At 47.7% G+C, this 16,265-nt stretch overlaps 5 protein-coding genes across 5 annotated transcripts; 2 read left to right on the forward strand and 3 right to left on the reverse strand.

The window, feature by feature from the left end:
* Window positions 1–295: 295 nt before the first annotated feature.
* Window positions 296–2,086, reverse strand: PCYB_083290 (40S ribosomal protein S15Aa; the record flags this gene model as incomplete). Its single annotated transcript, XM_004222067.1, has 4 exons — window positions 296–455; window positions 665–897; window positions 1,245–1,335; window positions 1,959–2,086. The coding sequence occupies 4 exons, from the start codon at window positions 2,084–2,086 to the stop codon at window positions 296–298; spliced, it is 612 nt and encodes a 203-aa protein (XP_004222115.1).
* A 1,427-nt stretch (window positions 2,087–3,513) lies between these two features.
* On the reverse strand, window positions 3,514–4,335 carry PCYB_083300 (HVA22/TB2/DP1 family protein; the record flags this gene model as incomplete). The annotated part of the gene is made up of 2 exons (XM_004222068.1): window positions 3,514–3,875; window positions 4,014–4,335. The coding sequence occupies 2 exons, from the start codon at window positions 4,333–4,335 to the stop codon at window positions 3,514–3,516; spliced, it is 684 nt and encodes a 227-aa protein (XP_004222116.1).
* Window positions 4,336–7,807: 3,472 nt separating this feature from the next.
* On the forward strand, window positions 7,808–9,137 carry PCYB_083310 (transporter; the record flags this gene model as incomplete). The annotated part of the gene is made up of 3 exons (XM_004222069.1): window positions 7,808–8,000; window positions 8,177–8,781; window positions 9,027–9,137. The coding sequence occupies 3 exons, from the start codon at window positions 7,808–7,810 to the stop codon at window positions 9,135–9,137; spliced, it is 909 nt and encodes a 302-aa protein (XP_004222117.1).
* Window positions 9,138–10,269: 1,132 nt separating this feature from the next.
* On the reverse strand, window positions 10,270–11,640 carry PCYB_083320 (hypothetical protein; the record flags this gene model as incomplete). The annotated part of the gene is made up of 2 exons (XM_004222070.1): window positions 10,270–11,223; window positions 11,281–11,640. The coding sequence occupies 2 exons, from the start codon at window positions 11,638–11,640 to the stop codon at window positions 10,270–10,272; spliced, it is 1,314 nt and encodes a 437-aa protein (XP_004222118.1).
* A 901-nt stretch (window positions 11,641–12,541) lies between these two features.
* On the forward strand, window positions 12,542–16,086 carry PCYB_083330 (hypothetical protein; the record flags this gene model as incomplete). Its single annotated transcript, XM_004222071.1, has 2 exons — window positions 12,542–12,615; window positions 13,476–16,086. 2 exons carry the CDS (start codon window positions 12,542–12,544, stop codon window positions 16,084–16,086), a joined length of 2,685 nt encoding a protein of 894 aa, XP_004222119.1.
* Between the last annotated feature and the right edge of the window lie 179 nt (window positions 16,087–16,265).

The raw sequence follows: 16,265 nt of genomic DNA on the forward strand, positions 1-16,265 counted from the left end.
AAAAAAAAATGACTTTCTCTCCAATTGAGCGTCAAAGCGGTATGCAGTCACGCGCCGAGGGGGAGCGACTGGTCTGCACGATGGGCCTGGTCCATTCTCTTCTACTGTGCTTGACCTCTTCGATGCAAGATCCTTTAGCTACTACCCCCCGGGTGTGTCTCCCCTCTGGTTTGTCTCTCCCCACTCGTGTGACCTCCCAAACAAAAGGGTGGCACACATCGCACAGCAAGGGATGATATATAGTGAGGAGTAGTGCTTTCTTTCCTAACAGGTACACACACACTCCTACTTAAAGTTAAAAGAAAAACCCAAGGACCTTTCCTCCTGTATGCTTTCTTCTCGCTTCCTCATGATCCATAATGCCGTAGGGGGTCGTCAGGATTAAGTGACCGAAGAGTCTACTGGGTAGAATGTTGGTGATAATTTTTTCGATCTCTTCCAGCTTCACGTCGTACCTGCGGAGGGAGGGCGGCATGGAAGGCGGCGGCATGAAAGGCAAGCGGCATGGAAAGCAAGCGGCATGAAAGGCAAGCGGCATGGAAAGCAAGCGGCATGAAAGGCAAGCGGCATGAAAGGCAAGCGGCATGAAAAGCGGGCGCATCCTCATACGGGTCTTGCCACAACAATCCGTCTCCGAAGAGACTACCCCTGCCGAGCAACTCACCTGGGTGATATGACGGCACACTTATTTATTCGTCCCAACAGGTTAACCACAATTTTTCCTGATCTGTGATCGTCAACTATTTCAAAATTCCCAATGTAGCCCTTCTTCTGCATGTATTGTAAAAATTTTATCACGACTTTGGACGAGGGCCTTATCAACACCTGTCGCCTTCCTCGCTTCTCTGCGTTGTTAATCGTTTTCAGGCAGTCAGCCAGTACGCTCATTCGAACCATCTACAGGGGGGGGGGAGGGGGAACGCACGTATTGTCATAGGGGTAGAAAAAAAAAAAAACGCGGGAGCGACTTTTGCACATATATATGGTGACAGCCTTATGATGGGGGGAGCAGATCATATAGGTCGTGTGGATCTGAAGCTGCTTGGCCATGTAAAAGGGAAGAGGGTTGATGGCGGGGGGGAGAGGCGCTTGCTTCTTTTAGCATCCTGCTCGCCGTGGTTAAGTTGTTACTCCGCCATTGCCACTGCCACTGTCACTGCAACTGTCACTGCCCCTTCACTGCCGCTCCCTCCGCCAGTTAGGCCTCCCCCTCTTCCGCGTCCCTTCCACTCCCTCAACCTTACCTTGACTAAGAAAAGTATGCCAATAATTGCAAAGGAGATTCCGATTCCCTCAAAACGAGGCAGCTCTATTTCTCTATATTTTCTTTTTCCCCTTGGGGTGAATTAATATAAAAGTACAGTAGCTAGCGCTAAATGAAAAATGGTCAGCTGTGGAAAGTAACTTAAAAAGGGGGGTAAAAAATTGTTAAAGAAAAAAAAAAAAAAAATGTTCGCGAAATGGGAAAAATGGTGAGGTAAGGAGTATGTACAATACATAATGTTGTAAGGGAAAAAAAAAAAAAAAAAAAAAAAAAAATTACAATACAAAAAAATTGCATCAAAATTGCATCAAAATGATGTCAAGATGCCGCCAAGTCGCGTCAACTGGAGGAAGGGTGCCCGATTCGGCTTGCTCGCTTTGGAATGCTCTTTCTTTTTTTCTTTTTTTTCGGGGGAGGCGAACCTCTTTCGCGATACCCTTATACTTTCTCAAGGATGTGGCGGAGCGGGGTGCCCTTCTCGCCAGCTTTAGCTTTGCTTCGTCGTGGCCTCCCCTTTTAGTAGTAGCCTCTCCTCCACAGGCGAACATGCAGAGAGCTGGCGCCACGGCATACGCGAGTGCACAAAATAGCGGCGCGACCCCTTCCCTTTTTCCTTTTTGCCGCCCATCGAAGTGCTCAGTACGCCACCGCAAAAAACGTATGATGGCATTCTGGTGACGGGGCGGGCATACACGTTTGGTTTGATGCACGCTTGGTTTGATACTCTTTTGGTTTGATACTCTTTTGGTTTGATACTCTTTTGGTTTGATACTCTTTTGATTTGATACACGCTTGGTTTGTTCCCCTCGGCACTTCTCTCATTTTTCCGGTTTCAGGTTTGGCCGCGCCGATGGGAAAAACGGAAAAAAAAGAGGAAGCACATATCATATACACGGTTTTATTTAAGACCAATTTGAAATTGAACTCCCCCCCCTTTGTCGCTTCTCCGCATCGCCTGTGACATGCCCGAGGAAAACGCAACACATGGCTCAGTTAAAAAGAAATAAAATAACAAAATAACAAAGAAATAAAATAGCAAAGTAATAAAATAACAAAATAACAAAGAAATAAAATAACAAAATAACAAAATAATAAAATTAGCAACGAACGATTGTACGCATAACTTTATTTGTAACCCTTGAGGGGTTGCTCCTCTGCGGGTTTAGTCCGTCGATCGCCGGACGAACGCTTCGAATAGAGCACCCCACTGATAAAGGGACCCATAAATGGACCTATAAATGGACCTATAAATGGACCACCCCCCACACCCCCACTCTTCTCATCGGTTTAGTTCCTCCAACGGGATGAGATCACTACGGTGTTGGTCACACCGGGTTATACACGGATAGGTATGGTAACCACCCCTTCACTGATCTCCCCCTGCTGGTGAGTACTCTGCAGTGGAAGGAACCGACTCTGCCTTCTTGTGCGTAAGCGTTGGTAGGGGAACACCCATGCAACTGCCTGACCTACCAAGCTGCACCCCCTTTCGGCAAGCCCACATGTATGCCCGCATGACAGGTAAATTTAAAAAGGTACCTAAATGTGGAAATATTCTTAACCAAAAAAAAAAAAAAGGAGAGGTGAAGAAGTAGTAGAAGCAGAGGCAGAAGCAGACGAAGACTATGATGGAGGGCGGGTGGATTTAACTTAGCCTGCGCTCGGGGCACGCGGCCAACAAAATGGATGTCAAAAAAAAAAACACGTTTGTGTGCATGCCTCTCCTCATTTGGAAAGACATTCCCCATTTTTAAATTTTCAAAATGGGTGACGTACGTAGGGTGAGACATGCGTTGAGGGGCTAAGGGCTGGGGTGTTTCAACCCCGAGGTGGGGAGGAAAAGGGGAGACCGGGCCACCTGTCTGTGTTAACACACCCCAGGGGAGGGATGTCGCATAACATCGCACCGATCTTCATCTCGCCACCGATCCACCGGTGGGCTCAATCGAGAATAGTGTCATTTCATTTGGGGGATGCAAATAGCCGTCGCAAAGTGGCAAACGAGTGCTGCGTTTGTGAGCTGCGTTTTCGAGCCGCGTTTGTGAGTCTCTTATAGGTGCTTGTTCTTTTCTGCATCGATGGTGACCAAGGGGGGGAGGGAAGTCGCGCAGAATGGTCCCCAATTATGACTGTTCAAATGAAGGCTCTCCCAGTGAGGGCTATCCCTGTGAGGGCTATCCCTGTGAGGGCTATCCCTGTGAGGGCTATCCCCGTGAGGGCTGCTCCGCAGCGCTAGCCTCCTGTCCTGCTCACACGTTTCTCCGGCGAACCCCATCCTGCACGAGCTTCTCCGTCAGGTTGCCCGTAATCTGTGTTAAGTGGCTAGTAGCAGTTTGGCTAATCTTCTGAACAGTATCGTCTATTGCCTTCTCGTGCTTCAGCAGGATAGGACGTATGATGTAATTATAGACCGTTTCTGCTCCCCTCACTTGAGGCATGTACAGGTAGAGGAGGAATAGGAGCTTCAGTAAATAATAAAAGGGGACCCAGAATAAAATAATATCGATTAGGTACTCGAAAAAAAAGAAGAGTGAGTAGACCACCCAGTAGGTCAGCCACAACTTCGTTTCGTCTTTGCTTTGCGACTCGACTGCTTTGAATGATTGGTAGGCTGCGCGAGTGGGGAGGGGAGTAGCGGCATGTGGGGGGGGTAGCGGCATGTGGAGGGGTAGCGGCATGTGGGGGATTAGCAGCATGTGGAAGGAAGCAGCTCGTGGGGAGGAATCTCCACGAGGGCGTGCAGACTCACCTGGGTAGGCAAAACCAACGACGTTGCAAATCAGGGCCGCCCCCCAACCGAAGATGAGCGAGAGGAAGAGAAACCCCGACATACCCACAATGACGTAGGACGGCTTGATGCCATATTTCTTCCCCAGGTCATCTAAAAAGGGGTACTGCTTTACATGCTCGTCTATCTTATCCAAAGTCTTACTTAAATCGAAATTATTAATTGAATCCCCGAGGACTTTGGAGGATAGCCTCTTAAGGGCATTCATATTTTGGGAGCTCCCCCCTCCTCCGTACTTCTCATGTTCCTTGTCCTTACTCTTGGAATACAGTTTCCCCTTCATGGTTCGTTTGTCTGTCTGTGTCGTTGCCTGTCTGTGTCGTTGCCTGTCTGTGTCGTTGCCTGTCTGCTGCCTGCTGCCTGCTGCCTGCGGGGGGTGGGCTGAGTTGCATATATGTGCGACGTGGCGTGACAAAAAGGGTCGCGATAAAAAAAAGGGGGTACTACAATGGGGGGGGTACAAGGGGGCCAGGACGAAAATGAACTCAACCTGTTTGTTGTATCTTCGGCTGGGACTCCTCTCCTGACAGGTGTAGCGAGTCTCCCCCCTGTTGCTTCGCCCCCTGTTGCTTCTCCACCTTTTGGTTGCCTTTTCCGGGCTGCTCCTTCCCTACCTGGTGACGGATTTCCCCTCTGTTGGAACTGCTAAACTTGGTAAAAAGGCTACGTGGCGAATTGGATTGATGGGGTGGGAGAGGTCCTTTCGTTTGAGGAGACGACTGGTGGTCGAACTTTCGGGGACCCCTTCGCACGTCTTGTGGTACGCAAAAGGAGGTTGCCAAAAAGGGGCAGCAAATGAGAGGCAAATGGGCATCCAATGAACAGCCAATGAGCAGCAACGGGTCAGAAAAGAGCGAGAGAAAATATGAACACGCGTGCGCGCGGCGTGGCACAAGTACTGCTTCGGCTTTACGGCTTCGGCTTTTGCCCCGGCCAACTTCAGCGTATTCGCTCCAGGTGCATTTTAAGTTTTGTGCGCAGGTCGTAGTTAACGTTTCAATGGAAGCATTTCCCACGTGGGTTCCTCGATTGGTGTTCCTCTATTGGCGTTCCACACTTCGCATTCCTCGCTCGGCGTTTCCTTTCGCTTCTCCGGGGGGTGAACTGCGCTGCGCTCCTTTCGCTTGACTCACAAAAATGGCATTGCCAGCACAAGGGCACATACAAAGGGAGGCAACGAAGATCGTGAAAAATGAAAGGGCTCAGTTGAAAAGAAAAAAAAAAAATGTCGAAGCAGATCGCGAACATGAAATGGTGCAGAGCTGCGTGTGACTGGGGCATACGCGTGAGGTGTGCGCAGTGCGGGGGGAGAGTCAGGCGCGCAAAAAAAAAAAAAAAAAAAAAAAAAAAAAAAAAAAAATACATATACCACACGAATGACACGTACCAAATGTGCCACGTGAGATTAAAGTTAAAAAGGAGAGTCATTTCTCTGAATGCTCCCTCCTAGGGGATCCGTATGATCTAATTTCTCTGCCTCCCCGATGGAGAAACAGACAAATGGGGGGTTAGTAACGAAGAAGGAAAGTCTCTCCAGAAAAAAAAAAAATAAAATAAAATAAAAATAAAAAAAATACACCAATTCGACCGTCCGATGGGGAGGAAGAAAAAAACTTTTGCCTCTCCCCTAAAAAGGAGCACACTTCCCTTGTGTTAAAAAGGAGTGAGTTAGCTTCTCACACCGCTTAGGTTTTCTCACCAAATGGAACAAATAATTCCCCTTGCTCGGGTCCTACGTGGACGTACCGAACTAGTTGACTTGGCATCTAGCCTCGGGCACGCTTCCTTCTGTGCATGCTACCATGTGGAGGCAAATCCGTACAGATTGGCAATTCGCGTCAAAACTTAACATAACACTTTTTGTGCCAAACGTGGCCCCCTCGGGGATGCATTATGGGAAAGGGAATGCCGCTCCTGTCCACAGATCGTTGTCTAGTAGATGGGGGGTGGGTGGACCTGCCATACGTAAGGGTGCGTTAAATATTAGGTGCCCTCTCAAGGTGAATAGGTGTGGAGCTACGGAGCAGAGTGGTACGTTGGTAAAACAAAAAAATGAGCAGTCAGGAAACACCACAAAATGGTTGTACCTTTTCTCTTTCACGTGAGATGCATCCCCCCCCATTGTAAATATAGCAGCGTGTTACCCATTTGAACGATCCTATTAGAGCAGCAACGGGCAAGGGAGCTGACGGAGGGAGGGGACACACACAAAAAAAGGGGGGTTGACCAGCGGGTTGCTAATCAGTAAGGCGGGTATAAATCCCCCTCGATGGTTTTTATTTCCGGGGAGGGGGGGGGTCAGCCCTCTTGCAATGTTTTTCCAGGGGATGTAGCCCCCCTGTGCAGTCCCCCAATAGAGGTGTCAATTTTAAGGCAGCGTTTAGAGCAGCGTTTTACGGCAGCGTTTAAGGCAGCGTTTACCGAAAGGGTGGCTGAGGTGATACCCACGCGAGCGGGCCACTGCCCTGTAAATGTGCATCCACGCAAGTGGAGTAATCCACAGTTAAGTGTTCCTTTGTGATACTGCGTCCTCCTTGTGGCCCATGCATGATGGTACACTCCTTGTTCGTGCTTCCTCTCCCACCCTGGGGAATACAAAATGGGAAGAGCGGAGCGCACGTATGACCGACTGTGTGCCGCGTATGACCGACTGTATGCCGCTTATGACCGACTGTATGCCGCTTATGACCGACCGATTCTGTCACTCTTTGGCCAAACTAAACGGTTCGAATTGGCAAAAGGTACCCAAGCGAAGGTGCAAAGCAGAAAGAAACGTATCGCAGGCATACACATACGAAGGCACATGCATGCGACGTATCAGTACAAGCAACCGTTCGGGGGGAGGGTCACGGTCACGGTCACGGTCGCGGTCACGGTCGCGGTCACGAAAGCAACCCCCCCGCTTTAAAATTGGGACTAATTTTTTTAAACTGCCCATTTTTGCACCCCCTCTCCACCTGTTCACTAACCCTTTCAATTTTTGTGGCAATTTTTGTACCGAACAGTGGAGTGGACATTCATCCGTTCCTTCTCCATTGATGCTGCAACGTCGCCACGGCAGCATTGCATAGGCAAGGACTGATTGGTTCTCTGATATCCCTGTGTACCCATCCCCGTGCACATCATACAACTGGGGCGCAACACATTCACTGCTGCGTTCGCATTCGGGTGAGCTACGCCAGCCTCACGCATCTTTGTACCACCTCTCGTTTTTACGCAGTTCGGTGCGTCACTTTGGCGTGTCCCCCATAAAAGGGGCGCAAAAGCAGTTGCTTGAAAGTAATTGCGCGAAGGCAGTTGCGCGAAGGTTAGTGACCCACTAATGGTTACAAATAACACGCAAATAATTTATGGCAACATATGTTCATGGCCAAACAGCTATGCACACTCTCGTACTCTCGTGTAAACCACTTCCCCGCTGAGTCGTTTTTTTTTTTTTTTTTTTTTCCTTTTCCATTTGGTGGCAAAGCAGCAAACCCTTCAACACATTTTTTTTTTTTTTTTTTTTTCTCTCTCTGATTTGTTGCCCCATTTGAAATTACAGCCAAGGCGAATGACTTCCGATTAACGAAGGAGGTTTCTTTTTTGTCCCCTCTTCCTGCCCTTCCGCTTTTTTGTTCCCCCGTTGCTTTCCCCCTTGCTTCCCATTTTGCCCCCTTTTCTTCTCCGCTCTTTTTCCCCTTTTTTGCTCCCATTTTGTGCCCTTTTCTTCTGTTGCCCTTCTTCTCTGCCTTTTTCCATCCGTCCCACATAAAATGCCAAAGGGTAGCAGTAAATATATGATAGACCCGATAAGCGTGAAGACCGCGTGCACCAGTGATGAGTCGTACATTCGATGCGTTGAGTATGGGAAGGGCAAGGCGCATTACCCGAATTTGTCGCTGCTGGCTAAGGCCATCCTGGCTGGTATTTTCGTCGGCGTCTGTGCGCACGCCTCAGGGATAGCAGGTTATATGCTTAACAGGAGAGAGGATTGAAGTGGGCCGCACAAAAAGGATATCCGCCAGTTCGGCCCTTTTTCCACGTCGCAGCTAGGCCGATAAATGGCTAACGCGCCCCTCCTGTAGCTCGCCCCTCCGATAGCTCCCCCCTCCGATAAGCTGCTCCACCACCACCCCCTGCAGGCGGCCACTTTTACTACTACAAGCTGCGAGAACACGTAGGCATCTCGATGAGCGCGTTCGTATACGGATTCACCTTCCCAATAGCATTCCTGTGTATCATCGCGACTGGATCGGACCTGTTCACAGGGAACACCCTAGCTGTGACAACAGCGTTGCTGCAAAGGAAAATTAGCCTCCTGGAGTATCTACGAGTAATGAGCATATCGCTTTCTGGAAATTACATGGGAGCAGTATCCTTTGCCTTCTTCGTTTCACATCTATCAGGGGCCTTCGAGAAGCATGCAGAAGATAGCAAGAATCACATTTTCCAATTTTTAAATGACATAGCAGAGAAGAAAGTGAATCACACGTTTATTCAATGCATCTGTCTAGCGATTGGTTGCAATATCTTTGTTTGTCTAGCTGTATATTTTGTATTAACAATAAAGGATGGGTCCGGGATGGTCTTCAGCGTATTCTTCGCTGTTTACGCCTTCGCTATTGCAGGATACGAGCATATCATAGCTAATATGTATACGCTCAACCTCGCCCTCATGGCTAAGACCAACGTCACGTGGTCCAGTGTTTACCTCAATAATTTGCTACCCACTCTGATTGGGAACTATGTGAGTGAACCAGCAAGAGACGTTAGCGATGAGAAGTGAGAGTGGCGCGGACCACCTGTGTGTGCCTCGCCAAGGAGGGGTTGTCGAGGAGGGGTTATCCTGCCGAGATTACCCTGTCGAGATTACCCTGCCGAGATTACCCCGTCTAAGCGCTGAACATGGACCGAGCCCCGCTTGCCCATGCGCATTTGCGTCCCGCCCGCGTAGCACCACGTAGTTATGTCACCACCCCTTCACCTTTACAGATTGCCGGAGCGCTTGTTCTCGCGTGCCCGCTGTTCTTCATTTATCGCCATAGCTACACGGACTACGAAAAGACACGTGGCGATGGGAGCAACTTTGGTTTGAAGAGGTAGCTGAAGAACCAACCGAGTCGATGCGTCCCTCCCCTGGGAGAGAAGCACCTCTATGTGTATATATCACCCTGTGTCTTTTTTCTCCCGACACATCTTAACACCCCGTTGTAAATACATCCCTCCTGCTTCTTCCCCCCCGGATGCAGTCTCTCCATAGAAATGCAAAACGGTAGCAGTGGCAAGTGAGATGGACGGACGGACACCCCTGGCACATTGAACATTGGAACGAAAATTTTTTAAACCCTTTTCCCCTGTCGCATTGCACGTTGGAACGAATTTTTTTTTAACCTTTTTCCCCTGTCTCTTTCTTGTTCGTCACATGAATGCATGTTTGCAATTGCCTGCACGTGTGCGGAAATGCATGATGCCATTTGCAGTCAAACGCATGTTTTTCCAACACGAATTTTTCATGCACACATATGTCTACATCTATCCATATATCCTGTGAATTACAACTCGTTTGTGTCCATTTTTAATTGATTCTTTACCTGGTTTGTTTCCCCTAGTTGGTTTTAATTTTTTTTTTTTTTTTTTTTTTTTTTCTCCTCACCACTTCACTGCTAACATTTGCGTTGCACACCGGATTATTTTTCACCTGTGCTACTCCCTCCTGACCATCCCCTCCCCCCCGGTGTGAAACACGTTTATGGGAATCACTGAATTATGGAAATGAGTATGACTCGTTTTGCTTTGCCACTGCCATTGCCACTGCCATTGCCACTGCCATTGCCATTGCCATTGCCATTGCCATTACCATCACCATCACCATCGCCATTACCATCACCATCACCTTTTGCTTATTCTTTTTTTTTTTTTGTACCAAGCAGAGTGACCCGCGGAGAATCGCTCCACTGGGCGTTTTATTTTTCACGCCCACCGGGAAGCACTCCCGAACTAAGCGACGGGTCGTGCACGTGGGCCCTTCAATTTGCCTGAACAGTTTTCAGGGGCGTTTGCGGTGAAAGTTTTTGCAGCGCTCTGCGGGGGCAGAGCGGGGCGTGCGCGTAAAGAGGCGTACGCGATTGCAGGTGCAGCAGTGACTGTGTGGACAACCGCGTAGGTATATATGCACACACGTGTAGTATATATGGGCACACCTGTTGGTATATATGCACACACCCGCGCGTGGCGGTTAGGACTTCCCCGCGCAGGGCAGCACGAGGTTGCGGACCTTGGCGGCCAGCAGCGTGTGCGAGCTGCGTGTGCGCTCGGTCAAGTCGTCGATGACGGCGAAGTTGCGGCTGTAGCTGTCCAGGGTGTCCTGAATGAGCTTCACGATTGAGTCAATTTCTTGGGCCTCCCTGTCAGCCTCTCTGTTCAGTTCGTCGATTTGTTCATACATTTCGTTGACCTTCTTCTCCACCACGACGACGTTTTTCTCCTCTCCCTCGATTTTGGCATTCCACTTTGCTTTCTGCTCAGCAAAGTACTGCTCCGTATCTTGCAATATCTTTACCTGATTTTTTTTCTTCATGACTATATCGTCCCTATCAGATGTCAGAGTTTTCATATATTTTTCCAAATTTTTTAATTCATCCTTTTTTTCTATGTGATATTTTATTGTATCGTTAAAATGGCTAGTCAAAGAGGTTAACAGTTCAACCAGTTTTTTTAAACATAAATCAGCAATATTTATTTTATTTTTAATTTCTTCATTTTTTTTTTTATCTAAATCAAAATATGATACATGTTCTCGTAAAAGATTTTTTAATTCTTGATTATATTCTTGCAGCTTTTCTGGAGATGGTACAATTTGATCCTCTAAGTCTTCTTTTTTTTGTCTAAATCGAGAAAATTGGAATTTTAATTCATTCGTTTCGTTTACAATTTTATCTTTCGTTGTCCTTAACGAGATGATAATACTTTGTTGAGCATTTAATAAATTTTGATTTTCGATAATTTCTTCCTCGTAATCTCTTTTTTTATTTTTTTCACTAAGTACGCTATTTTTTATTTGTTCATATTTATCCATCAGAGAATGTAATTCATTTCTCACTGTTTTAAGTTCTGTATCCAATATCAAGTCTTCACTTTTCCCATCCTCGATTTTTTTGATTTTTATATCATTATCCATGTATATATATTCCTTATATTTGGTGAAATGGATGAAAGCGTTTATAAGTCTGATGATGTGACTACTTACTGGTTTGAATAAATAACTGAGTGTATTTTCTACACATAAAATTTTATTAATTTGTTCACAATGTCTGATGAAACGTAAATTTCCGATAGCTTGTAAATGGTTTTTTCCTTCGTTGGGGAGAATTTGGATACCATCAATGGATGGCATTGAGCTTTTTAAGTCTCCTGTGAACTCTTCAATTCTTATGTTGTTAATGTCTTTGTTGAGTATGTGTTTTATGCACATGCTGTATACTCCTTGCATATCTTCTGTCGTTGGATTTTTTAGCGTCCCCTGTGTTATGTCCACGCCGTACTTGCTCATCTCGCCCTTCATCTCCTCAAAGCTGAGTCTTGGCACGGCCTCGCCCCCGCCGCTCATCGTGGGGATCGGTCAGCGGCGGTGGGAGAGATCACTTGGCGGTGGGAGCCGTCAGTGGCAGTCAGAGAGATCACTTCACAGTTTGGCGACTTGACAGATTCGATGTGCTGCGCTGATGGAGCCCCTCGGGGGGTGACCGCCACTTTGTCACTTGGTTAATTCGTTCGTTAATTGTTTGCTAATCGTTCGCTAATTGTTTGCTAATCGTTCGCTAATCGTTCGCTAATCGTTCGTTAATCGCTCGTCAATCGCTCGTTAATCGTTCGCTAATCGTTCGTCAATCGTTCGCTAATCGTTTTGTTGCATCATTTTATTTTATTTTATTTTTTTGCGAGTTATGTCTACTTCCGCCCCTTGGCCACTCCGGAACGAGCGCGACAAAGGTGTTCCCCCGTTTGGGCGATTTCCCCGTTTGGGCGATTTTCCCGTTTGTGGAGCTTTCCGCTTGGGCCGCCTTCCCCTTTGCGATTTTTTTTTTTGCGTGATTTTGCTTTAAAAAGGGTAAACGCGCAGCGAGAGAGAGGCGCCCGGAAGGTGAGTGCTTTGGCAAAGTGAACACATCGGTGAAGCGAGCGGTTTGGAAAAAAATAAACGAGTGAGGGGAATTACTGGCGTGTATTTTTTTTTGAAGTCACTCCGCCTCTGCATATAACACTCCCCAGCGGTGCTGTAAAAAAAGGAACTGCGCTTCACACCGTTGGGGGGAAATAGCCCCACTTTGTAATTTCTTTTTTTTTTTTTCCCAAATGCGCGCGCGTGCCGTCCTGCCTGCCTGTTAATATTCCTGCATTGGGAAGGATATACAATCAGGTGGTGCTCACGCAGTTGGCGGTCTAACATACAACAAAACGGGACGGTCGCATTCTTTCACCTTTCGTGTGCATGCTTGTGTGCCCACCGAATGGGTGGTGGGTGCTTATCCAATTGTGCTGTCAAGTCGGTAGGTGATATCGATACCTCCACCGGCTCTGTAAGGTGGGTCCCATCCTCTCCCAATAGGTCCATTTCGCGTGGGGACACAACAACTCCCCCCCCCGTCCGCTTGTTCACGTTCATAGCGGTGCTGCCTCGTTCACCATCACCATCACGATGACAAGCTAGCGTTGCAGTGCCTGAGCGGCATCGCCGGTTAGCTCTCCTCTCCGTGTCATCCCATCAGTGGGAGGAGCGCCCTCCACAAAAGAGGAAACAAAAATGTGGGCACCTTTCCCGACAAGGAGCCCCCCAAGGGGGTGTGGCTCTCACCTTTTGCCTTCACACCCAACGTCCAGAAAACGCAGTGGAGGTCGTCACCTCCCAGCACGTATGCACACCCTTGTGTAGCGCCCCATGTTCGGGTCTCCCCATTGGGCGTGGCGAGAAAATGCCCCAGCAGGGCATCCTCAAAAAAAAAAAAAAAAAAAAAAAACGAATAAAAGGGGGGAACCTGTGTGGAAGCGATGATACATTGTAGGATAGGCCAGTCGCAGAAGTGGATAAAAAAAAAAAAAAAATAATAAAATAAAGAAAAAAACCTACCACAGAACGTGGAAGAAGCAACACGGAAGAAGCAACGCGGCAGAAACGACGAGGCAAACCCCCCCTCCTGTTCTCCCCCCCCACGGTAATGACCCATTTGGCGAATGATTGGGGACGCCCTCACTAAGGATGAACAGGGTATGCCTACTCGTGGCGATCTGCTTGGTATTTTCACACTCTAGCAAAAGTGTAACTGATAAGCACACGACAAGCATAATAAGTCTCCCCCTCCATAGGAGAGGCATAGTGTGCATAAAAAAAAGAAGGCCAAAAAGTCACAAAGGAAATACCTCCTCCCTTCTATGGCCTATCTTAAGCTACAAACAAATCAGCATTGTAAAGAGACCTGCCAAACTGTGCAGATACCTTTTCTGCCAACCTCTCCATCAACACGGAAGGAACAGAAGTGGCCATGAGGGAGAAAAACAATACAGAGGTGAAAGCAGAGGGAGAAATAAAATAACCTACTTTTCCATAGCGAAGTGTGGGAGTAGGCGTTACTACTACAAGGGAGGTTACTATGAAGGAAAGGTTGGGTCCATTTTTGCATTTCACGAGGGGTGTGCAGGGGACAGGGGGGGCATGAGGAAGCAGGAAGTTGGGGCTTCCCAGCGGGGTGAAGAAAACGAACTGCCGGGGGGGGGAAGTGACGTGGAGGAGGCGAGCAAGCGAGGGGGCGCACCACACCTGAGTGGAACAAACCATACAAATGGAACGCCCCGCGCAGATGGAACAAACCATGCAAATGGAACGCCCCACACAGATGGAACGCCCCACACAGATGGAGCGCCCCACCCGAACGAGGAAAAGCTGGCCCAGGCAATGCAACGAGCGGAGAAATACATCAAGGGGAAAGAGGACGACTTACTGGAAAGGAGAGAAGCGCAGAAGAAGAAAAAAGTGATCGACAAATTAAAAGGGCAGGAGGATGTCTTCACGGATAAGTTCCTAGACCTTGGCATGTATGACGTGTTGAAGCACGTGTACGAGGGGGGTCTGTACGCGGACTCGAGGAGCTTGGTGGAGGCCGTGTGCGGGTGGATGAGGAGGGCCTACACGGGGGGAGCGGCGGAGGGGGAGCGGGCAAATGAGGAGCGGTCCAAGGGGGAGCAGTCCAAGGAGGAGCGGGCAAAGGAGAGGAGTTCACCCCGCGTGGATAGCTCCCCCAGCGTGGATGGTACACCTCGTGTGGACAGCTCCGGCGAGGCGGCCTACCTCGTGGAGAAGGACCTCGCGGACAACTACAGCCCAAACGGGGGAGAAAAAATTGTGAACCATTTCCGATTGGACCCCCCAGGAGAGAAAAAGGAAAGTGCAGAGATGGAAGCGCTGAAGCTGTACAACAAAAAGAATTTAAAAAAATATTTTTTGTCCCTGAACAGAGGGAACATCCTAAAACAGCTGGTGATCGAAGGAGAGGATGAAATTTTGGGAGCTACGAAAGAGTCCCGCCAAAAAAGTGAAGATACAAAAAAGGGATCAAACGAACAAGTAAAAAAAGTTGCATCCTCCAATAGCATCTTAAATTGTGATTTGGATTCCTATGTAGATAGGGACAGATACTTACAGTCCAATGTCACCATCGAGTTCAACATATACGATACGTTTAACGATCGAGTGATTCTGAATAATAAAAACACAAACTCAACTATGCTGGAATTTCCTCTCATGTACAGTCACCATATTATACAGAAATGTATTTTGACAATGAAGAAATTGGAGAAGGCAATTTTTTACATTAACAATAATTTTTTGTTTGGTGTTTTTTCTCCTCATGAGGAGGAACGAATGAATGATGAGGACAGACGTGTGTATGATGTGATAACTAATGAGAGTTGGGTGAAGATGGAGATTTACCTGTGCAATATCTATAGGATGGATGAGAAGTGGTTGGGTATCACTCCGGAGACGTTTGCTGATGAGGCTACGGCGAGCAGCTTTCTGCAGTCCTACTCGGGGGGAACGATGGGCAACTTGGTTTGCAAGCCGGAGGGGGGACAGGCTGCCGCCACAGGGCAAGTGGGAGAATTTCCTGCCACGTTGAGCGCGGAGCGGGCTGACACTTTGAACGCGGAGCGGGCTGCCACGTTGAGCGAGGACCGGACTGCCACATCGAATGAGGACCAGACTGTCACATCCAACGAGGATGCCCCCCTCGGTGATAGCGCTGCTACTGCTGCTACCGCTGATACGGGTGATGCCGCTCACACGGGTGCCTCCGGCCAACGCAGGGCAGAAATAGAGCGGAGGCGAGAGGAGTACGAATCGAAGAAGGACATCGCAATCAAGAGTGAGTTCCTAATGAAGAAATTGGAAAAAGAAATGAAGTACGACCCGAATCACTACATGTGGAGAGACCTCTACCCACAGCTAGATGACCGAGGAAAGGAGAGAACAGAAAAATATTTTAAAAACTTCCAAAAGGAAATGAGCGAAAATAAATGTAGCCGCGGTTACACGGATAACATAAAAAAGAAGCAACAATTAAAAGGCTATGACATCGGAGAGAAAATCGAAGGGAGAGCAAAATATTATCTGTGGCAAGAGACAATTCACTCGTTCGTTTTGTATTTCCCACTTCGATCATACGTGACGAAAAATGATATTAACATCGATGTGGACAATACATTTTTTTTTCTTTCAATAAGTGGACATACCATTGTAAAGGATTTTTTCAACAAACCAGTTAATGCTGCCGACTCCATTTGGTCCCTCACGGACAAGGAAGAAGACGTCGTAGTAGGAAGTATCTCCACACAAAAGGGACATGAAAAAACAAGTCGAGATGAATTCCCCCTCTTGGAAATTACCCATATGGATGATTCAGAGATTCACAAAATGATGAAACAAAAATATTGCCTCATGTACAACATTTACAAGGACAACAATCACAGGTACATGTGGGGGTCTATATTTAAGACGTCCTGATCCGGGGCACAGAAGAAGAAGGAGAAAAAGAAGCAGAACAGTGGAAGTGGGAGAGTTGGATGCAAATAAATGAAAGCAGCCATACGCATGTGCGTCGTTCCAGCTTCCCTTGGACACTTCCCAGGCACACACACCACATCTAAGAATACCTTCGGTACTTTCAGTTTTTTTTTTTTTAT

This window comes from Plasmodium cynomolgi, chromosome 8 (assembly GCF_000321355.1).
Source record: "Plasmodium cynomolgi strain B DNA, chromosome 8, whole genome shotgun sequence".
NCBI lineage: Eukaryota > Apicomplexa > Aconoidasida > Haemosporida > Plasmodiidae > Plasmodium > Plasmodium cynomolgi.